This window comes from Motacilla alba, chromosome 7 (assembly GCF_015832195.1).
Source record: "Motacilla alba alba isolate MOTALB_02 chromosome 7, Motacilla_alba_V1.0_pri, whole genome shotgun sequence".
NCBI lineage: Eukaryota > Metazoa > Chordata > Aves > Passeriformes > Motacillidae > Motacilla > Motacilla alba.
In genome coordinates, this window is record NC_052022.1 from 18,259,077 (window position 1) to 18,283,689 (window position 24,613).

Consider the following 24,613-nt stretch of genomic DNA (forward strand, 5'->3'; position numbering starts at 1 on the left):
GTAGCTTGTTTAGGAATCTTTCTGGTTGTTGTATTTTTATTGTATGTCTTTTATCTCTGTAAATCAGTGACTGCAAGCAGTTCTACATAAGTCAGAAATATAAACCCCTCAATGTTCTTTACTTGGTCACAAATAATTACATATTTTAGCCACAAATATATTAAAATAGTTATATCAGACATTCTTACTTTCATCCTCAATGTAATCCTTCCAGTTAAATGTGCTCACTGTCATGTTAACAAAAGTACCATTTTCATTCATTGTGCTGTTAAAGTAGGAAATAATGTTTATCTCAAAAGTAGAATTGTCTGGAGGCCACTGCAGGCATTTGTTCCTCAGGTTGCCCATGAACAGCTGCAGCCCTATCAGTGCAAATACACTCAGACAAAACACAGTCAGGATCATCACATCCGAGAGCTTCTTCACAGACTGAATCAGGGCTCCTACAATAGTCTTCAGGCCTGCAAAGAGAAAAGGTCCATAGAATTATCAAAGAGTATCTTTGCCCTTCCCATATAATTAAGAGGCCATGCAGACACTTAAATATTTTTTATTTCTCAAAGGGAAAAGCTTCATGAGCAGCCTCAGAGCTTGTGAAGATGAATGAAAGAAAAAGATTCCTTTTTATGAATATGCAATGTACACATATTCCAATAAACAGAATATATAATATTCTAGAGCAGGAAACTTTATCAATCATGCTTTCCTAGTACAGATTTGATTGCATTTACTAATTTTTCTCTGCATTAAATATACTGCAAATAATTCAGTTTCCAGTTAATTCTAAACACGACTTCACAACAGCGCAAAGCAGCATGAGATAGAATTCCTAGTAATTTTGAGTGAAAATATAGTTTGCATTTGATAAATTTTCCTGTGCATCATTTATTTACTTTTTGGTATCTTCATTTGTTGTTATTTGCTTATTTTTAAGAGTAATGTCAATTTTAGTGGTAAAAAAAGGAAAAATTTCAAAACCAAGAATGCCATAGCGCTAAGCTTTTGTAATGTAGAGGCAATTTGTCACAATAAAATGCAGAAAAACAAAGCAAAACAACCCATAGGCCTCATATCTGGTGTTTCATGCAAGACTCTGTTAAACTCAAAGGCTGATTTTGCAAAATAAAAGAAGCTAATGCTGAAAAGGCAAAGAATCATAAACTAGGTTAATGATCCATGCCTTTTTATTTCTTTCTTTTTTTTTTTTTTTGGCAACATGAGCAGCAAACAGCAAGACTTATGCTCAAAGGAAGTGAATTCAATGGAACGAAAGTCAGCCTCGGTGTTTAACCTGGCTCTCACCTGGAATGACTGATATTGTTTTCAAAGCTCGGAGAACTCTGAATGTTCTCAACGCTGAGACATTGCCCAGGTCCACAAACTCTGTCACATATCTGTAATAGGGGAGTTCACACACAAACACAATGACAGCACACAAATAACAGCTGGAGATACGAGGGGCCTAACACCTGACACCAACTACTTCTTACCTGGAATTACAGAAATAGTTTTCAAAGCTCTCAATACTCTGAAAGTTCGAAGAGCTGAAACATTGCCTAGGTTTACAAATTCTGTTACATACCTGTAGGATTAAATCACAGTTATTCAGAATTTAGGCAGAGCTTATACTAATTATGTGGGTCTTCAAAACCTCTGTGGCAATACTAGCAATCATACTTCAAAATTTACCTGTCTCTTCAGTACATTTCACTCTAATAATTGTTTGCATCAATTTTGCTTAAATGTCATTGAAGTGAAACTCACTGATTTGTATTTGAACATCTAGTTAAACTAATTAGCTTGTAATGGGACAGTAACATGAAGTCAAAGGGATGGCTTCATTTCTGGTGAGCAGAAAAATGTAGGCCATGAAATTAGTGTCCCTCAGCAGTAATTACACTAGTGGCTAACACTCCATTTTGGTTTCTGCCGTATTTTACTTTGATTTAGGACTACTAAAATGTGTTATACAGTGTCTAAGCTTCAAAGGTTGCAAAAATTAAATATGTTTAAATAAATACATTTATTACAATAATATTTACCACTAATTTAATGCTCTAAAAGCTTAAAAAGTTCTTGAACCACTTACGCCATTAAAATGACACTGAAGTCAAGCCAGTTCCATGGGTCTCGCAGAAAAGTAAAACCTTCTAAGCAGAAGCCCCTTGCAAGAATTTTGATAAGCGATTCAAAGGTATAAATTCCAGTGAAAGTGTACCTGGAAATCATCAGAGCAGGAATAAAGGATTTTTGTGTACTTACAGACAGTGCCATTCTTTAGCAAAGATGACTTAAAAGGGAAGAAAAAGTATTTAGAAGTGGAAGGAGTAAATTATTAACTTCACTTGCCCTAAATTATTGTAGTTGCTTTCAGTCTTTGTTGAAATTTGGACCTGATATATATGCTACTCATCTTCTAAAAGGTTGGCTTTATCTCAGTTCTTGTGCTTAAAATAATTTCTGATTCTAGTATTTATGGACACATTTCAGACTTTGATATTTATATGTACATTCGTTGGCCCTCACAGGGTTGCCTCTTTGCTTGCATTCATAAAGATGTCTAAGCATTACAAAAACTGAAGAATTTTTTTTATGTCTAAATCAGAGAGTTTTGTAAAAATAAATTCTGGATAATAACTGTACTAATGCCTGCATTACATGTTTACTTCATAAATAATCACCAAATATAAGAAAGCATGCCCGGACTGTTATTCTCAAAGATGGGGAGCATGATTACCAGCTTACCTGGTGTGGGAACAGCTATTCATTTAACAACATAGAATAGTAAGTTATAACCAGCATAATGCAGGCACTTCCTGAGACTCACATGGATCTCTGTGGACCTCCAGAATAAAGGAACTCTACCTACAGACCCTACTGCTCTCCTTTCAGACTCTCAGCAAGTCTAACAAGCCATCATCACTGTTGACTGGGAATGGGTTAGTGGTAGTGGTTTCCAAACAAGGTTCAGTGTAAGGTTCATTAGTGCAGAGAAATAAATAAACAAAAAACAGTAATGGCTCTTTGATAAAAGGAGGGAATGAAAGAAGCAACAAGTGATTAGAAGCAAATTTTCCATGAGTAGTATTATTTCAAATAAAAACATAAAGGGTTTTGAGGAACATGAGCTAGTGGAAGGTGTCCCTGCATGCCAGGGGTTTGGAACTGTATGATCTCTAAGATTCCTTCCAACCTAAACCATTCTATGATTCTACAGTATTTTAGAGGAAAACATGTATCTGTATTTTGTTAAAGAATAAATATGCATTTATAAATTAACAAGAGAAATATTCCTTATTTAGGTCAGCTCTTTTTTACTCTTTCATAGGTATGGCCCTTTCCTCAGGAAATATGAGTTTCTTGCAGTTTGTGGGTTGTGTCCTTGTTGTGGCAGGCACTTATGAGGTCAAACCAGTAAGGCACAATAAATGACCCACTGTGATGAGATCATGTATACTCAAGCAAGGTATGGCAAGAATTTTACATGCACAATTTTACATGCACATCTGTAGCTGCCTGTCTGATTTACAGCTCAGCATATCCAAGGACAAGAGCTCCTGTTTTTACTACACAGCAGAAGTTCAGATATGCCTCAGGCATAATTTTAACAAACATGGTGTTACTCTTAAACCATTTAAGTTGTTCAGGAGGAAATGGGAAAGATATTGATGATCTCATGGAATCTGATTCTTCCCGACTCTGGACAAGCCCATTCTGGTATTCACATTTTAATAAATGCTTCTTGTTTGGAGTCACACAAAGACATAAAAATAAAGAAATAAAAATGTTTAACTTACTCTACATTCTTTGTCCAGTCTGGAGGGTTACTCATGGTCATAAATACACAGTTGGTCAAAATAGTGCACATGATAAGCATGCTAAATAATGTAGGTTATAGTTAAGGCACATAAGTAAAAAAACAAGGACAGCTTTATAACACTGAAATAACTTAAAAATATTAAGTGTTTAGAAATGTGTACAAATAACATGACACACTAATTAAAACCTAAAAACAAAGCTTTGCACATAATTTTATCTATTCTAAATTTTATGTCATCTAGCATATTATGGTGTGCTTCCATAAAAAAATTGCAATACTTTTGTAATTATAGCAGGTTTTAAATTAAGTTTAAACATGTCTTTAACTCTGCAAATCATAAAATGACTACCCAAATGTACTCATTTAATACAGGTGGATCCTTCTAAAAGATCTTTAGTCAGAGGTTCGTTGTTTAGGCCTGAGTTTTTCTTTGAACATGATTGAAGTATATTTGAAAATACTCTCCATTATCCCAAATCTTTTATAGGACACCTATCCCAATGCTGAAAACACAATGCTGAAAAAGCTGCTCTTTGCCCATGCTCTTTTGTCCTTGCTAAGTGAGTCTAGTTCATGAATAGTACTACTGGTCTTGCTAAAAGTGTGACCTTAGATATGTTCAAGTGCAATGGTTTGTTACTAATGTGGCCTTAGCTGCAGGGCTTAGTATGGGATCAGGTCTCCTTTTAGATATAAAGCCTGATATTTAAACTCTGACAGATTTAGGTGGTTCAGTAGAGAATCCTCTCGGCAGGGATGAAGATCATACTGCAATTCACGTGTGATACTGCTCCCTTTTTAAATGTGAGCAACATATATATTTTTAGAATAATTCACTCCCATAGACACAATTTATACATCCACATGAACAGTATTATTTCAGCCATTAAGTATTTTAAGTAGCAACACTTAAATCAACATTAAGAAAAAAGGATATGAATGTACCAAAATCTTGATAGCAATTTTTCTGATGGGATTAAAAGGAGTTAAAATATACAAGGCAGACGTGGCACTGAATCTGAAAATTGCTTTTCCCTTATTCAATACTATGAAAGTCTGCAAAAAAAATAAATACAAAATTAAAATACAGTGTTGACTACATATATATCCTCACCTCCTACTAAAAATTTCCATTCACCACCTGAGAGGTACAAGTTCCATTCTACTGTCTACCTGTAGTACAAAAATAACTGATTTCTATTAATGCAATGGCTAAGTCCTCCACAGCCAATTCTCAAATTTGCAAAATTTTCCAGCATGTGGACTAAATTAGGATGTAATTAAAATTAGTGGGAATTACAAAAAACAATAGCAGTTTATCTTACAAAAAACAATAGCAGTTTATCAATAAAAGCAAAATGCAAGATTTTGCCACTAAAATATTTCTATTTTTTTCTAATGAAGTCTTGGATTAAAGTGACGCAAATTTATCAAATGTATTCACCTTGTGAGCAAACACAAACAAAACTAAAATAGCAAAAGGACAATTCTAAATGCCAGTTTGTATTTGGAACAAATACTTGATAGAATTCTATACACACATATGTATAGTGACAAGGAGAAATTATCATTACAAAATCAACCACAATTTAAAAATAATTTTGCATTAACTTTCTATTTTAAATCCTACCAATATCAATTATATGCATCTTCTAAAATATATATATGTGAAAAAATTTAAATGATTAATATATTGCCAGCTAACATACTTCTGAGCAATGTGAGACAAACAGATGCCAGGATTTGGCATCCTATCACAACAATTATTTTTTTTAATTGCTGCTTTTCTTTGTGATAATGTGATCTTACTTTCCCTGTTTGTGAGCAGGAAATTTAGCTAGTGATTATCTTTTAAAACTTGGTCCAATAAATCTATGGCTTGTGTTCAGTTTATTCTGTTTCTGTGGGCAGTTGTTGCCTAAGAGTATTTGTCTATGAATGAGATCTTGCATCTTTGGTGCAGCTTGAAATTTCTTCAGGACATAACTATTCTCTATTCCTTTTGCTCTTTGTCGATGGTAATGGCTCTGCTTTGTGTTAACATAATAGAGTCGTTGTTACACTCTCAGCAGAGCGATAAAGTATCACTGTTCTCCATGTTGATTTCCATTCTCTGTAAAAACTTGGCTGTGATCAGAAAAATTCTGCCCTCTCTATGGCCTTTACTGCCTGCTTGGACAGTAATTTCAGGGAAGGAAAGTAAACCACTCCATGACAGGAAAGAAAATAGGTAAAGGGGTGTTGCTGGTGCCTGCTCAGAGAAAAACATCAAGCTAACACTGAGGGTGGCAGAGAAGGGACACACATTCCTTGGCATTTCTCCCTGCCCTACAGTCCTTCACCCAGCTGGAAATGCTAGAAAGATGTTGCCTGTCCCAAGGTCACTGCTGCAGCTGAGCCTGAAGACAGACTAAATTCACATATGATTTCCTCTGCACTGACAAGTCAATGATTAAGGGTAGTTTCTACTATACACCAGAGGAGGGATGACTAATTCTAGTCCATGATTTAAGATGTCCATTTGTTTTCTGTTGAGCATAATTATACTGCTAGGTAATATAAACACAGATGTCACATGTGATTAAAGATCCTACAGTTTACTAATTGTTTTCAGATACTAAGAAATCCATCATTAGGGTGAGTTTTACACTTTGGTTCCAAAAAGTCTGACTACTTTTTCTGATCAATGGAGGTTAGAAACTATACTCCAGAACTTCTCAGGCTTCCTAAAACTTTGCTTGTTCAGACAACTTAATCCCTGAACTTTATTCCGGAAGTTTTGCAGCTAGTCGAGAAAAGGGCTTAGTACTGATATTATACTGTAAGTAAGAATTTCCATGGAACTGTTGTTATAACTCAAACCATATATATTTAAATAACCCCTGGCAATGCTACTTCTTTGAACTTTAATTTCTTTACATTTCCTTAATAATGTATATACTTGTATTATCTACAGCATTGTTTATTTAACTTTGGCAACTGTTAGGTTATGCAGTTACATACAAATTCTGCTTTGTTTTCTGTTCCCATTACCAAAGCCATAAATTTTAGACCTGTTTTACAAATCAAAGTCAATCACAAATTCAGCCACAAAAGTGGCTAAAGTATTATTTGCATGATTTTTTCCTAGCCAGCAAAGTTTCTTTGGAGTTTAAAGTATTTTATGCCTTGATTTTTTATAGTGGCTCAAGATCAAGTTTCTTATATTGCTGAAAGTCTGGAATGCTTCAAGTTGTCAATAGAGCAGCTGTGTCCTGTTGTTTCTGTTTCAGAGAGATGGGAAAAGATAGTCTCATGTACTTCTCCATAAAACACCTTCTGCATTTTTTAATTTAGGGTTGTTCATCTTCCTTCACTCTCCTCACCCACAACACTTTGAGGTCTATCAGAAACTGAGAGAACATCTTGATGCTGCTAAAGGAGCACACAAAAATAAACAAGAGCATAGAGGAAAAATGGCTCTTACTGTCACCTGTATGTTCACTAATCAGTGCAGGACCGAATGTACTTTTACTTGTTCCCAGGTTGGACTATTTCAGACCCTGGAGGATTTTAAAACAGTCTATAACTAATCCCAGCTATGGAAATATACTTGTTTTTTCCTTGTCTTTCTCTTAACTCAAATATTTTACACCCATCCGCTTCCAATTGTATGCATCATTGCTACAAGACCAAAACCCATACACTCTCCTGCAGATCCTGACTTGTAAAAAGCCAAACTTTGTACTTGAATGGATCTGTTTGAACTACCTTTTCTATCTCCTAGTCCCTGACTTGGGGATCATGTGAAAAGGAAGACAGTGTATGGCTGTGCAAATTGGAAGGGAAAATGCACCTCTTTTAGGAGGTTGCATGTGTTGCATTCACACATGTAACTTAGATACATTGCTTTTATTTCATAACTCTTTGCTCTGATCTTTCTGTATGAAAACTCTTCAGAATACTAAAAATGTCTTTTTTCAATTCCTTGCTCAAAACCAAGCTTTTCCATGGTCTTCAAGAGATTTCTAATTGACAGCTCTGCAGTACAGATCTATCACAGCAAACCCAAGCACCTCAAGCAGTAGTTTGCATTGTGGTAGTTTCATATAAGCCACCATTTACAGAGTCTCTATATGCTACATATATAGAGATAAAAAATATTTCATATGTATGTTTGCATATGTTATACAGCTATACAGAAACAAAGAATTTGGTTACAGTCCTCTATTTCGCTAATTTGAGCGGATGCTATCTTGTTATCTACAACTATTTCCATTGCAAAACCATGCTTAGAACATCTATTTTGTCATATCCACTCTTACTATTAAATTAAAATAAAGAAAATTCATTCTGTGCTCAAGTTCAGGCAAGATCAAGGCAGATACATCTTCCTTACAATGAAGTAAATAGCAAGTAACTCAACAGAATTGAAGCACAATATGTAACAGCATAAATCAGTTCTGTTAAATAAAAGGATGGTTCTGGATATTTAGCAGATTGATAGTTCTAACCATCATATTTTGTGATTAAACTTTTCTAGTACATAAAGCTATATTCTATGTTGTGAAAAAGATAATTCACTCACTTTTTTATTGATATAATATGGATCCAGGTCTTCCAAAGGTTCAGATACCATTCCTGGAGGTATGTCACCATAAATAAATGGCAGAGTCTTTCCTGCCTCCAAGTCACTGTTTGGTTTTGGACCATTTTCATCATCATCATCTGTATGTTCTTGCTTGGGCTTTTTAGCTTTTTCTTCTGCAGAACGCTTTTCAATAGCTGCGAGGGAATCTCTAGTAAAATAGCGGAAGCTTTCAGGTCCAGGTGGTACCAGCAGTGCCTGTGCCATGTTTTCATCCTGCAAATTTAATTACTTTTAGCTTCTTGCATAAGAATGACCTATAAAAGAAAATTAAATAATTTAGGAAAGCTAGATTGTACCAATAGGAAAAACCCCAGCATTTGGTTAGAAACTCTTTCCAGGCTTAAATAGAAGCAGCATATTTCAAGGCTGAATGGCAGTTAAAAGCAAATGCTCAGAATTTGTTTTGATATTTTATAAATGATTTTTCAGCTTTTTCCTGCTGATCCAGAAAATGACATTTCTTTTTCTGCCCACAGATACTGCTTTGCCTGTGTCCTTGGACACTCCCAGTTGGAGCAAATTGCTGATGAAAGTATTTTAACAGTACAGCTTTTTTTTTAAACAGCAAGTATAAATGCATATTCTGTGGGTACTGCTGAAAATTGTAAACCTACATTCTACAACTTAATAGATTTTATCTTTCCATATTTTTTCAAGCATCAGTAATACAACTTTACAAACATCAATACTTTCATTAAACTAAAAGATTTTGCACAACTAGTGCCATTGAAATGACAGCAACTGAATTATAGGAGGAACAAGCATAATTCTTTCTTACTGACATTTAACTGTGGTGAAGGCTAATATTAGATCCCAGAGCAGTTTAGGTTGTGTTTATTGACTGTTAGCTGTGAATTAAAACCACAGGCCTTTTAAGTAAAAGTAAACAGCATGTATAATCTAGGCTGTATGGGAAAAGATGCTGCTTCTGATTCTTTGCAAGGCAAGTGTCATAGTACTTCAGTATTTCAGACTGAAACTAGTCCAAAACCTCAGACTCTGCTTGGTGTGAATGGCTTTAGTACCAGTGGTGGATGCTGCTGCTTTTTCCTGCTCTCTGCATTGAACTCTCTATTCTACAGCAGGTCTCTTTATGAAGTCCTGCAGTGCATCAACTGAAAGCAGTGTTATTTTTCTCTCTTCCAAGTCCTTCTGCAGCAGGATCAGTTATTTAAAGTGATGTGCTGTACAGCACAGTTGAGAGGTTTGAATAGCTGGAGGGAGAGAATGGCAAAATGAAGGCAGATACGGTTAAAGAGTGCTGCCACCAGGGAATAAATTAAAGCCTTACTTAGGGTCTACTTTGCAACAGTTTACAGCATACTGTTGTAAAAATGTTAGTTATGAGAACCAATTTTAAGAGTGAGTTTCAATGCTTAACTAATAAGCTTTAATTACGTTTTCTGTTACATGAAGCCATGTAGCCTTTGCTGCATTACTTCATGAATGTGCAACATATATATCCTGGAGATGCCACACCTAAATTTGAGGTATAATATTCTGCTCATTTGCACTCATTCAATAGTCCTTTTCCTAAAATTTCTTGCCTGTCTGAAGCAGTTTGTAGAAATCCACATGCACAGAGACACACAAAGTGCTACAGTAATGATCTTATGAAATAAGATATGTGAAGGCTGAAGGGGATGTTAAAAAGTGCTTGAAAAACCTAGAGTAAGGAACCAGAGGAAAGAAATGAAACAGCGTACTCCTAAATCTGAATTACCAATCCCATGACATGGTAAGGACTCATGTTCCTAAGCCACCTCAGGTCTTAATCTCTGGAGGGGGTTCACAGCACAGCACCAGTGTGTATGATCAGCACTGAGGTCACTGAAATTAGTCAGCAGATTATAGCACCAAGGAGATAAGGAATACAAGACCAGAACCAAGATACCTGACCATAAATTCAGAACTAAAATACTGTGTACTGTAGACATGAAAAAGAAAATTTCTCGCAAGCAATATCCTGGAGAACTATGAATTAATGTAATGTGCAGAATTACAGAGACCTTGGAGTGGCTGGACATACAGATGCAGTATAAAAGGAAAAAGTAAGTTAAAACACCAGCCGAAGTCTCCAGCATGCAACCTTATCACAGCCTTCTATGCTGAAATTTCTGCTATTAACTTTTTCTTTTTACAAGATGGATGTCTTTGCTAATCCCTTTTTAAAATTAATATAACTCCCAATTATAAGGATCCTAAACTCAAAGTTGTCCCTTCTTTTTAGAATTAAAAGCACACTCATTTTCTGGATACAGTCCTTTGATTACTAATTTTGCTCATGCAGGATTAATGAATTATGAGGATGGCTGAGGTTTCTCCTTGGTCTTTCTGAATAATTCATTCATTTATTTCCCATTTTACAGGTCTGTGATTCAACTTGTCACTCTAGGTGCCTTTTCTATGAAACTAGTCTCAAAAGATGCTTCCAAATCAAGTCATTGGTGTGTATTTCTTGTCTTTATTATTCAAAGCATTTGTTTAGGCTTCTTTTCATCCATTAACAGTTACAGCTATGAATGCTGTAACAAAATGCATTGTCCTCACCTAAAGGATATGTATTTATATTTCTAGAAATACACAAAGGATCCAATGACTGACTGGGGAAAGTACTGGCAGACTTAGGGATTCACTGTATTTTTCAGGGAAAAAAACATGCCCTAAAAAAAGTTTTCCTGATGAGTTGAAAACATTACTTGAGACCTGCCTCCACTACTGTCTAGTGCAATTATATCTTTTCTTTGCTGCTGCTATTACACAAGAAGGTCTTTCCTGTACTAAATATGACCCAAGCATTTTCATTTAGGTTACAAAGCTTAACAGAACAACACAGAAATATGTATCTGATTACAGCTTCTATACCTGCAATAATTTAATAGAACAATGAAACAGAAGTTGTGCTGTTGCCTGTACTGAGCCCTAAACAAGTTCTTTGCAATCCTTGATTCATGAACTGCCCATTTGTTAGTGATAGCTGCCCTCTCCTTCCTTCCCTGGTTTTAAAATTGCTTGTTATCTGGTAACTAAACTGCCAGGATATGAATGATATGAGTCAGAATTCAGATATTCTGTATATCTAATAATTCAGAAAAACTGTCATTAAAAAACTAACTTTAAAGAAAGAGTCTCAAAACTACATGTGGTCCAGGCCCCTCAATACCTTCTGCTGCTCAGCAAAGAGAGTTTCAAGTATTTGAAATACAATTCTGGTTTATATTTCATATATGTAATGCTCTATAATTTAATACATTTCATTAAAAATAAAGTTCCCATTTATTAAAGGCATGCTTTTATGATTTAGTTGTAATTGAACATTGAATTCTGTAAGTCCTTCTCCAGTTTTCCTTCAGGGTCTACCTTTAAATAATAAGACTGAGCAATAAAGAGTACCTATATGTTTTTAATTTTATACATATTTCAGCTAGTTATATTATGTCCACAGATAACTTGTTAAATTTTATTTTTAATATAATAATATTTTCATCATTTACAGAAGATGAGTCAGGAAGTAAGTAAAATATCTTAGCTAACAATGTCAAATTAATTTTTCTGTATCTCTGAAAAAGCCAGAAGAAGTAGCCTGAAGGTATCTATTTTTATGATATCTTAAATAGGGCAAATGGTAAAAGTGAAAGTACCAGTATAAGTACCAGGTAGATACCATGATTGTTTATTCAAATCTTCAGGTTATCTAACAGGTTATCTGCATTTTGCATCAAACTGCACCCCTTTCAAAAATTTCAAGGTGGAGGAACAGCAAACCTTGCTGGGGTTTTTTCCCCTTTAAAGTACTGCCTGCTAAAACCTTGAAAAAGCTGACTACTGAGATTTTCATTCCATTAAAACTGTAACAGTTGATTAGGCTTGGAGTAAGTGCAAGGACAGCAAATGGAATCTGTAAATTTTCTTATGCTTATCTTTTATTTGAGAAGCTGTAATTTAGAACTAGTACCTTCCCCTGCGCCAAGCCCTGCAACAACCTCTGAGATGCTAAAGCCTGGATTAAAAACTTTCCTCTAAATCACTAGTGTTAATAAGATCAGTTGTCTCAATGGCAGTAAAGCTGTTAGTCCAAATCAGAGGGAGGGTCTCCCACAGTGGGACAGACAGACACAGCAGGGCTAGTGGCACCACATCAGCATCAGGCAGAGATTGCTTTCTGCTCTTTAGAAATGAAAAGTGTAGCTCTTGTGTGCTGATACCAGAAAAATACCTCAACTCCAGCTCTTACTGTCCCGAGGAGGAAAGAGATATAAGAGAGCATATGCTGGGACAGTCTGAAAAAATGAGTCATCTTAGTGTTTGAGAAGTTGCTTTGCAAAATTCAGGTATTGTTTTTCTGGAAGTGAAGGTAAATTACAGTTAAATTACTGTTCTCTGATCAAATTCCAAATCAGGAAATAATGCCTTGATTTTGTTCTAGAAACAAAAGGCTAGGTAAATAATAGTTTCTTGTGAGAAGAACTAAAATTAAATATTTTTATTTAAATTTCTCATGGCTTTTGCACACAAAGAATAATTTCATGAAGAAAAATGTGGTCTGAAATATTCTTTTTAAGTTACAGATCATTATCTTTTCATAATTGACATTTACCATAGTTTACTATTTATCTTGACATATTTACCCTATTGTTTACTGCTTTAAAATATTCTAATAAAAGTGGAATTACAAAAAGATCAAAAGAGACTCAAAATGTCACTGCTGTAGTTCACAGTGGTAAATGCAAAGCAATGCAGATTTCTTTGAGATATCTGGAGAGACATTCAGTTAAAATTAGCCATGGGTCCTAAGGCAAGGAATACATGAAAGTTGGCTTCATAAAAATAGGTATTTCAAGGAAAGAAGTTATTTCCTCAAAGGTGAAAACAGCCTCCAGAACTTAGCACCTGGTCAAAACCTGCCTCTTTAAACTCTAATCTAGTAGTTTAAACTTTGACAATTTGTTTTTATAGGCCCTCCCTGATGAATACATAGGATTTGTTTTCCTTTTTCCCATTAAGTTCAACATTTACTATTGATCCATTGTGTAATTTTTTAAAATTATAAATTTTCTGTAGCAATGACTGTATTTGTATTTTGTATTTTTGTCTGTATTTTTACAGTCAGCCTCAGTAGCCTAAAGGCATTAGTGTTACATAACTATTCAAAGTAAAAATAAAAATAATGAAATCAACACCAGGTGCTTATTAATAAAATTAATAAATACCAGAAGACAAAAATACTTCTAATGAGAATATGAAATCAATTAATAAGGGTATGTCACAGAAATAATATTCCTTCATAAAAACTTGCTTTAAAATAATTTAGAATGGGGTGATTTTAAAAAGGTGGAAATCTGGCCAAATGTAGTAAATGTAGTAAAAGCTTCAGTTGCTTCGGGGGTATTACATGCAATCTTATTTCATGTTCTCAGTAATGACTTGAAATTAAGTGTGAAAGTACATTAACTGAGCCTTAAGAACCCCAACCTCAGCAAAAGAAAACACTGTAAGACTTTGGAAATCTGTGTAGAATATATTACATGAGGTTCAGTGTGATTGGTAAAAGACCAGGCAGATGGGAAAACACTCAAAACAGATTAGATTACAGACTGGAAGCAATTTCAGACCTGTCTGAAAGATCCAGAAGCTGCTTCTTGGGAAAATATTGTTGGACACTACTCCCTCTCAGCAGACATTGCTGTGGATAGCCTTTCCCCCACTTATTTGTCTGTGCCCATTGCCATTCCAGTCACCCCTTTCCTTCCTTCGACCTCTCTCCAGCATTTGCTTTCAAATTAATTAGTTCTTATAATTGACCAAAACTTCTAGGAATTCTTTAAATGTAAGCCTGTCTTGTATTTTCTTTAACCCCATGAGTTGTCTCTGAGAATGTGTGAAAAGAGATCAAGTGACAATACTTGAAGTATTGGAGAAACCTGAAGGACAAATGAAAGCTATATGCAATTAAAAAGGAAGAGGAAGGATCTCTTTCTTAGTCCATCAGCCTAACTGGCATACTGTATGCTAATCAACATTTTGCAAATACCTTCCAACATCAGAGATCCTTACATTCTAAAGAAAAAATAGCTACAATATATATAACACAAATTTCTATGGCTGAACCTCATAAAGGTGTTCATTTCATTTTTCCACTTGTATTTTAGTGAAGATATGTAGCAGAATATCAACCAGCCATCTTTTGCAGTGAAACACTATTTCTGGCAGAGAAGAAAAGATAGTCTTACCTTTATTTTTCTAAGAAATGCCAAATCTCAGAATTTAACCTCTTCATGTTTTGCTAATGTGAAAAGAAAAAGGCTGCATTTCTGGCAGAAAATGAAGGCAAGGAAGGCTTCTCCTTGGGACCTGTAACTTCTTCAAGACTGCAGTTCCTTCAAGACTTTCTCATTCTTTGTTCCTGTGTCCAAAGTTTCTCAGAAATTAATTAGAGTAGACAAGGGTAAGTCTACATATTAACATAGACATATTTTTCCAACCTAAGAGCACCAAGAAGTAAGAAAAACAGGATTGAAAATTAGTTATGTCACAAAGCCTAATACAGAAATACTTTAGAAATGTTCTTTATGTGTGCATGTCAAAGACTCCACCTCATCTTTTACCTGCATGCTTTCACTAAAAGGAAAAATAGGTCTTGTTGGAATTACTGCATCAGTAGTACAGTCTTTGGTTGACATGGGGTAAGACATGGTAGACGATAGTTCCTGGACTAACAGGAGTTTTCTGACCTCAGTCATTTTGGGAACTGAACAGTGTATCATTATTCCAAATGGATTTACTGCCTTTAAGCAGCATGGCAGTTAATTAACTCTACATTTGCATGAACATATGGGTACCTCTTCAAGTTATCTATTATAGAGATTGTTGGTATGAATGCTTTTCTTTGCAACAAAATTTTTCTTCCTTGCCAAGTAATATAATACCAGAAAAACACAGTATCTTCAGGTTCTTCAGTATAAATTACTTGCATCATTACAAGAGCTGGCCAAAGGTTGGCCATTTGTTTCTCAGTCTTTGATAATCTGGGTATCCAGTTCATAAAATTTAAATCATCTACTTACATCTTACACATATTAGTCTTCAGCCATTGAGATTCAGATGAGCTGTCTTTAAGACATTTATTCTCGTTTAGATATCTCATCTAGATATACTTCTGGCTTTTTCTTTTTACTGTTTTATGTTGTTATTTTGCCTTTAATCCTAGAGAAGAAAAGAAGAAGACATCCCTCTCTTTTAGGTCTGTGCTCTTGTGAAAGCAGCTCTTAGTTATACTTTTCTCCAAATACAGTGAGCATGAACAGCCACAGTAGAAACTCTGTAGACAAAATAAAGAAAATCTGAGTAGACACAAATCAGGTCAGAGAGAACACAAAAGGTGGGAAAACAAAAAGTGAAAGCTTTCTCTTAGATCACTGCTTCTCTTACTCTTAAAGACAGAGGATGTCCAAGTACTTCAAGTACAGAGAATATGTTTCAAAAACTAACCTAGAATTTGCCTGGTACTATTTCCTATCAATCTAGAATTGCATTTTCCCAAATATACAATAAGTTTTAACATAATTAGAGCTTCCATTGTTTAATAATGTAACATAAACTCATCCCAATGATGGCTAAGAGCAAATTCTTTCACTGCCTTGGTCATTTTGAGTGAAGCACTGATTCAGCGCATTTTGCTGTGGTGAGTCACTGCTGGAGAGGCTCCACTGAAGACATCTGAAAGCTGTGTCTCCAGAGCTGACCTCAGGGAATCATGACTCTGCCACCATTGATACTTATCCACCAATGCATATTTTACACTGAATGCAGCTTTCCCTGGGGATACAGACGGGACTTCCCAATCCCTTTGACTATTGGGTGCATCTGGATTCTGCCTCTCAAGCAGCACTGTGGGCTGAAATTTGATATCATGGTCAGAGACAACAAAATGTTTAAGTGCTTCTGCTCACAAGTTTCAAAATAATATGTAAGGGATTCTAGAGGTTCCTAATAAAAGAACAATCACTAATACTAAACATTTATATGGCATTTATTTTCAAAAAAGGGAGTGTAACTTCTCTCCAATTGTAAAATACCTGCTGGTTTGCACAATGCTGAGGGATTAATTTTTAATGTGAGAATTATTAATAATACTAGAAGAGCAGGTAAACAAATCTGTATTTTGAATTAAAGTACAAGTCAGAGAACCATTTTTCACATGTGACCCCAACCTTGCCTCTACCTCTATGCATCATGGTTATACTATACTAATAAGTGGTAGTTACAGCAAAACTTGAAAGAAGTAGGTTGGCTAAATTGTGTGTCCTTTGTCCTGAATTTATAGTAGACCTAGGCCATGTCAGTGTAATTTCATTACAGGATTTCAATTAATATATCATCTCATATAGTTTTTAACACATTTTTTCTATATAATTTTCAATATACTAAAAACAACAACAACAACAACAAACCAAACAATCAAATAAACAAAGTAAACCTACCCAAAAACCAAATGAAGAAACACCCAAGCGGATTTAAAAAACCAAAACCCAAACCTCTAGGCTCTTTTTCTTGATCTAATTAGTATCTTTGGTTCTCACTCCAATACCAGAAATTTTCATTGATGAGTCCAGATTACACAGTTTTACTGTAGCTGAAGGTGAGGATAGAAAATTATTTTGGCTGATAATTTGTTGACCAAAATATTTTTATTTAGGGTAGCTTATCTTAATTCATCTCTCAAGAATCAATCATGGGTAAAATCCCAGGCCTAGTCAGAGGTGATTTCTGATGGACAAATTACATAGATTCTTTCATGTAAGGGTCTTTCCTGAAGTCTTTGCATATATAGCATGAACATTTAATCTAAAACAGGTTAGAATATGTTTTAAATTTTGAGACAGAGCATTGCTTCAAAGAGTGTTTCAAACTATATCCTCATGCTCTTTAGCTCCCTTTCAATGTAATGATAAACTGGAAAAGAAAGAAATGGGGTTATTCAAAGTAAGATTTTCTTATAAACACCATCATAGGACAATATGCCAGTGATTGTGCCACAATAAAACTTCAGTGAGCAATATCTAAATTCATCAAAATGTTGATTTTGCTATATAAAAGAAATAGAAATCTCTGTTTGTAAAGTAGTATTCTTTTCTAAATTTTTCTAGGGAAACTTACAAAAATGCACTTGCAACAGAAAACGTTGTTTATGAATTTCAGAAAAAAACCCCAAAATATACTAGGAAAATTAATTGAATCAGTAAGAACCGTGCAGCTGAAACACTTGCTTTCCTAGTCTTACTATGCTGCAGAAACTAGTCAATACAAAATATGAAAGAATAAACTTCTTATAACACAAGATTAATGGACTGTATTTGGAATTTGACAGTTGTCTAGGAAACCAAAGGGGAAAAATTGGAACTTCTGTTTGAGAGGCTGACACAGAGTCCTTGGCTGAATGTGATCCTTACAAGGAAGAAAACGCACATAAAGTCAACATGAAAATAAGAGTGCTTTATACCTAAGGTCTAACACAGCATATGAAAGATGTGCATGGATTTCTCCAAGGCATTTATTCAGGTGTCATGGAACTGCCCAATAAAATATAATCAGGTCTTAATTCTGGAATGTTTTCCAAATGGAGTATGGAAGTATGACTTACATCTAGTAAGTCTACCTGCATGTAATAAATCTAAAGGTGCAAAGCCTATAAGTTACAACTTCTACCATCTCTCTAAAAGTTATCTTTTACAATGTTGAAATTTGGGTATATTAACAAAATATTGTAGGAATTAGAGGCCTCTAGCTTTAAGTGATGTATTCTATGGAATGATAGCTAGTGCTGTAGCAGCTACTAGAATTCTAGTATTCTACCTATTATGATACTAACTAAAGCAAATTGATATGTAGGAAATACATGGCAAGTAACTTAAAATGGTGTTAGCAAAATCCCTTCATGAAGACTCCTTTAATGCTCAATTACAGCTTCACTCAGTAGGTAAGAAATTCCTTCACAATAGAGGTTGAATTTTATTTATATTGATTTGGGTCAGAACTTTTGTCTCAGGTCAGATTTCTTCATTTGAGCATTTTGGCTTTAAATATCAGTGACAAGCTTTTCTTTAGACATTTCATTTAAATGACAGTAAACATTAGGATTGCCCTCCTTCAGTTCAATCTGACCTTGGACTCTTGGACTCTTTTAAAATTGCCTACTTATTTCTGTCATCAAGTTTACACCACTCAGACATTAAAATATCATTACGGATTGCCTTTCTAACTGCAAAGACTAGTACTTTTGCCTTCTTCTGTCACAAACAAGTTTTGAAGATTACTGGGCTATTAAGTGAGAATAAACTTAAAGAAAAATTTTTTAATATTCAAAACTGTTTGTGATGAGGGGAATTTATTTTGGTCCTTGATAAGGGGTAAGTTAGGTGTTAAGTGTAAGTTAGGTGTATACCTTCACTCATCATTAAAAGTGCCCTCTATGTAACATAAAATTTATCATACAACTTAGATTTAGAGCATTATTTTTCTTTAAAGAGTGCTTTTCAATGGAAAACACACTCAAATATCTGCTGAACATAAGAATAATTTTCTATCTGTCCATCCCTGAGTGTCACTGTGGAGTTAGGTTAACTTTGCTAAAATGTATAGAGATTCTTCATTCCTGTGACTTAATATCCTAATTTTGTACTCTGCCACTTTTATCTTTACTATTTAGCCACTGCACAATAACATATGCATTCAAAAGTAAATGTTCTTGATAATAAAAACAGCTGTGGAGAAATTCCTGTGCTCAAGGAAATCAAGTTGGTATCATGTTAATTGCATCTGAGAAAAAAAATCCTGCGTTTTTAGGTGGGACAAGACAAATACACATTCAGGTTTCCAAGACTGTCAGACATATATTTCAAATATTTATAAAACGGGATAAAAATGTTCTTGTATCAGAGTCTTGATACAGTCACACAGTTGTCCTCTGTGACTGGCTTTTGAGTTGTCAATGAGGATTTTTTTTAAGAAAGCATATTCATTTAACATCTGAAAACTTTGTGTTTGGATGTATTTAAAACCAGACAAAGAAATTTAGATTCCTATGAGTATATTATTGACCAACACAAATTTGGAATTCCTCAGTGTGTCCAAACATTAAAAGACAGTACAATAATGCCTAAGAAAGGACAGAGTTTTCAGGATATGCAAATCTAGGCAGGCAAGAAATTGGGACATGTGGCCCCAAATTCGAGCTACATGGGCTAAAAAAATTTCTGCTTCTATTCCAGGACTACCAGGCAGTGAAAGGACATAATTTATGAGAAATGATGACAGACTTTCCCTTAATTAATACAGTAGCCAGGCCACATAGTGCTATGTTGCCCTACATAAAAGGAACTATTTTTCCTGTGAACATTTCATTTCCTCGTTTACTTCTTCATCTGCATTTCTGTAGTGATTTAAACACAAACTTGCAACTTCCTAGAATCCTGTATAATCATACATAATAATATTTTATAGTTAAGCAGATAAAGGAAATTTCTTGCTTCACATTGTTCTTAAAATAAATTATGCTAAAAGACCATAAACACTGATCCTCTCCATGCTGAAAAGGAGGGCCTTAAAATTAAATAACCAACATCTAATTTAGGTATAAATAATCTATAAATAGAAATTGCCTGCAGTGTATACTTATCCAAAGATCTTTCTGTTGTGTGATTATAATGGGTATATATGGTAAAGGGGACCACAGAAGCAATAGTGCTGATGCTCATCCCAGCCATTTTCCTTACTGGAATCTGTGATATCCTCTCAGATTTACCAGTGTGCCTCATTACTTTCATTCAGGAAATCTTGTGAAGAAATGTGAGGATGTGCCTGATGCATCTCAGAGACAGGGAGTCAGCCGTCTGTGCTCCTCAGCTGATCTATACACACACAGTAACTTCAGCACCTGTGAAACTGCAGCCTTGCTGAGCAGGTACATTATCTGTGCAATTGATGTATCTGGCATGTGCCAGACCCATGCATATGGACTATACACTCAATATATGCATATTCAAAATGTGACCATTTGATAAGGATATATGACATCCACAATGCTGACCCAAAGAAGTAGCAGGAAAAACAATTCCAGCTTGAAAAAGGGACCTGTGCACATGGTAGCTCCATGATTGTACTTACCTAAGTAAAACTACTCAGTCAAAAAAAGAGCAATAGCCATAAAGAATTACTAACTATACAAATGATTAATCTGACAATAAATAACATTTTCCTTAAGCTTTTACATGTAAAAAAGCCTCATAAGCTCTTTAATTAAAGATTAACTTTTTTAGTTGCATTTTTTACTGTAAAACATATTCTGTGATCTGTCTTAATTGATAGAGTGAGTAGCAATTTTTTGTGAGAAGATTTTACCAAGATGGGGATTGTTAACAACAATTTGAAATCACTGTTTTGGGGTGGATTATCTGGTCCTTTTTAGTTGAGATTTGGATCTTCGGGGGGGGGGGGGGGGTGGTTTGCTGTTGTTAGTTGGTTTGTTGTGTTTGTTTGTTTGTTCGTACTGTGAAAAAATAATTTGGGGTTGCATAATGGAAAAAAGAGAAACTGGATACTTTTGTGACCTAGAATTTAACTTGCTTACTCCTATTTAGGATTATAGTGGTAGTACATTGGTAGTACACGTTATGGTTACTCAAGAGCATATGCTGCACCTACTCTATATTTATATTTTCAAGTATCACAGTCCCTGCCTGAGCTGCTCGTATCCCTATTCCCTCTGCTTTACCTCATCGTAAGGCAAGGAAAGTCAAGCAATAACACTATCACAGTCGTATACTGGAGGTTCCAGCTGTTCATAAAGACAATTTTGATGAAAGCAGATGAACAGGTTGTATGATGCCAGCTCCAGTGTCAAGGTCCTATGGGATTCCTATTGGTAAACTTAGACATGCCATTGCAAGGTACTTCACAGCTTTTCATCAGGAGTAGAGGTAATGCATAATATCAGGTTTCCAGTTAAGAGGACACCTTTTTCCTACAGGTGGTTTTTAGGGTGGCTGGCAGTTGATTTGATGGACTGATTGACATCACAGCTCAGACTGTGTACATGTGTTCTGTAAGCAGCCTGAACTAGTGGGCATCAATTTTACAATGATGGTTTAAACCATTTATTTATTCAAGTGAGGATGAAAAAAACAATATATCTTGCAAATGGCAACAATATTACTGATTAAGAGCTGTAAGGTAAAAAAACAAAACAGAAGACTTATACTGAGTGGAAAATAAGCTAACTAGAATTTTGTCAGTTAAATTTCCAACTTCTAAATAGAATTTTGTGATAAAGAACAGAGTAAATGCAACTTTCTGAAACTTACTTTCAATTATCACTGTCAAAATTCAGAAAATATACAAATAAAGTACTGAATATCAGAAACTTGCATTTATTCTCCTTAGGTTTAACTGAAGCAGAGTTCAAGCAATACTTTTCCTTTGTCACCTTATGGCAAGAAGAGCATATAGATAAAAGGGGCCAAGATTTGTACTTTAGAGAACAAGGTCACAACTTGCTTGCCTTGTAGATAGCTCTCTTTTAGTATCTGCTATTCACCGATTCTTCAAAAGTTGTGGGACTCCAGTAATGTCATTAGTACATGGCATACACACAACAAATTATATCAGGCTGAGATGGGAGCAGCAGAAGGAAATTGATATCATCAGTCAGAAAGTTCCATCTCACATCCCACTATTCTTTCTTTCTTCAAAAATCCTTGCTCTTTTGAGGGCAAATAAATTTCTCTCCATGTCTAATCTTCATAAGGTAAAAGGTATCTAATGGCAAGAAAAAGGTATCTGGGAAGAAAAAGAGGTGAAAACACAAAAGGTGTCACCAGTATGTTGATTAAACACACCCTACTTTCTATGCTTTTTTCTTTCCCTTGATACTTCCCACTCCAGGTTACCTCATAATATATGACCAAACTACCTCTCTGACAACCTTAGAGAGCACAGGGGAATTGTTTCATATTCTTCACTGAATATGTGAAATTGTCTTTATTTGCTAACGTCTATTATTACCTATGCAGAATTTTGCAATACTGACCTTAATTGGCAGAGCTCATAAAATCAGACCTAACATCTGCTTATTGAGAGAAAAATTGTAAACTGACGACACAGGCATAATTTCTGTAAATACCACAGCCTAATAAACAACGTATCTGTTTAACAGGTGCTATGAAGCTTCAGATTACAGCAGCAACTCACATTCTTGTCTTTAACAACCTTCCATTCCAAAATGGAGATGTGCAAGAGAGCAAATATTAAATATTAAACTGTTAGAGTTAAAAAGTCCCTTCTGAAACTGTTTTCTTGACAAGTCAGTTATGAAAGCACAAATGTGACATGTTTCCAAAGCAAGAATCATTATTACTGATTATTTATCTTGGAGTTAAACAAGGATACCCCAAGCACCATAAAGAATACAAATTAAAAACTTCTTTCTTTCACACCATTACTTCAGGTACAGGCCTTGCTTGCTACTCTGAATATCACCTGAGAGTCAATGCTGTTTTATATATATATATATGCATTGAGAAGGTGATTTATTAACTGTAGGCTCCTTATTCTGCTGTATGGGCTTTTTTTAAGGCATTTTTTCTACTGTTTTCTTTTGGAAAAAAATTTCAAATCAATACTAATATAACATTTGTATCTCTAATGTCTATGTGTGTCTGTAGAACCACTATTGAAAAAAAGAACCACTATTGAAAATCACGTATCAAAGTGATCTTCAGGAGATATCTTCCTTTTACCTTTAATCACTGACAGCTTTAATTATTATGATAACAATGAATGAGACAATAGATGAATGGTCAAGGAAATGAAGGAATATAATAATTCTTGTGTTGATGTCTTTAAACAGTCCTATTAAGAAGCATATATTAAGCTTGACAGTAATAATACAGACAAAATGTGATCTACACATTTGTTGTGGACCTCTGCTTAATAAACAGTCAGTGAGTCCATTCTCTCCTACACACAACCATGAAAAAAAATGGCACAGAAAGAAAATATTTCCTTATATTTTTTTAGCTAATAAGGGAATTTCTTCAAATACCATACATATATATATATATATATATATATATATATATATATATATATATATATATATATATATATAAACCAGCATGGATTTAATCCCTGAATCATCAGAATCCTGAGTCTGAATATCACCAGATTTTTCTTCCTAGGAAACAAGGTCACTTCTATAAAATGCTTGGAATTAATGCTCTATACCTTGATTACAAAATGATCTCATTTTGTGAGGAAGACTACTGCGTTACAACATCACATTAAGAGACCAGATGTCAGATTTCACAGGGTTAAAAAGACAAAATATCACACCATCATCGCAAGCAGTCAGTACAAAATGGCTTTGAATTCCCCATTCCATCTTTGACTCTACCTTAACAGCAAACCAGAGGGAAAAATCCAATTCCAAAATGAGAAAAAGATCATGTTGCCATGATTGATTATGGGTAAAATTAAACGTTTTGCCAGCTTACCTGATTGAAAGAGAATGAAAAATCACTGCAAAGCCCAGCATCCAAAAATAATGTAATATATGTCTCCTCCTGAAACAGTCCAGATTTCCATCCACAAAGCCTTACTGATTGATCACAATTTCTGTACTCTCGGTGGAAAACACAGAGACCTTTCCAGAATCCTCTCTGCTTCTGCCTCCGCTTCCTGTTCTCAGTCACTCTATGGTACCCAACATACACGAGAAAACAGCTTATTCTGCGGAGGGGGGCCGGGGAGGGGGCTGCAGGGGCTGCAGGGGCGCAGTGACGAGCCCGCAGCACCTGACGTGGCAGCTCCACCTACTGGTGGCGATCCCGAGCGAGCAGCGAGCGCAGCCCCGGCCCCAAACCTCCCGCTCTGCCGCCTGCCAGCCCGCAGCCTCCCGCTCCGCCGCCTCCCCTCCGCTCGGACCTGCGCTGCCAGCGGCTCCGGGGAGTCAGGTACTGCAGGCGAGGAGCAGAACAGACCCACAGAACCGCACCGATTATTGAATAACCCTTCCAAATACCTTTCTCTTAAAATGATTAAATTTTGAAGACGTTGTCCGTATACATTGAACAGAGCATTTGGTTTTAAATGTGCTGTTTCCTTTAAAA

At 35.2% G+C, this 24,613-nt stretch overlaps 1 protein-coding gene across 5 annotated transcripts in view; it reads right to left on the minus strand.

Moving 5' to 3' along the window:
• LOC119703182 (sodium channel protein type 2 subunit alpha-like) overlaps positions 1–24,379 on the minus strand; it is a 67,779-nt gene extending 43,400 nt beyond the window's left edge. Inside the window, exons 1-9 of one of the 5 annotated variants that reach the window (XM_038142621.1) lie at positions 23,999–24,379; positions 15,515–15,653; positions 14,681–14,932; positions 8,388–8,704; positions 4,758–4,876; positions 3,798–3,887; positions 2,090–2,218; positions 1,491–1,582; positions 189–461 (exon numbers count right to left, since the gene is read on the minus strand). In XM_038142621.1, the coding sequence (XP_037998549.1) occupies positions 189–461; positions 1,491–1,582; positions 2,090–2,218; positions 3,798–3,887; positions 4,758–4,876; positions 8,388–8,654 (970 nt within the window). In that variant the 5' untranslated portion in view covers positions 8,655–8,704; positions 14,681–14,932; positions 15,515–15,653; positions 23,999–24,379. Of the gene's footprint in view, positions 1–188; positions 462–1,302; positions 1,395–1,490; positions 1,583–2,089; positions 2,219–3,797; positions 3,888–4,757; positions 4,877–8,387; positions 8,705–14,680; positions 14,933–15,514; positions 15,769–23,998 lie in introns of all 5 variants that reach the window. The other 4 variants (XM_038142620.1, XM_038142619.1, XM_038142622.1 and 1 more) reach the window with 4 other exon arrangements.
• Positions 24,380–24,613: the final 234 nt, after the last annotated feature.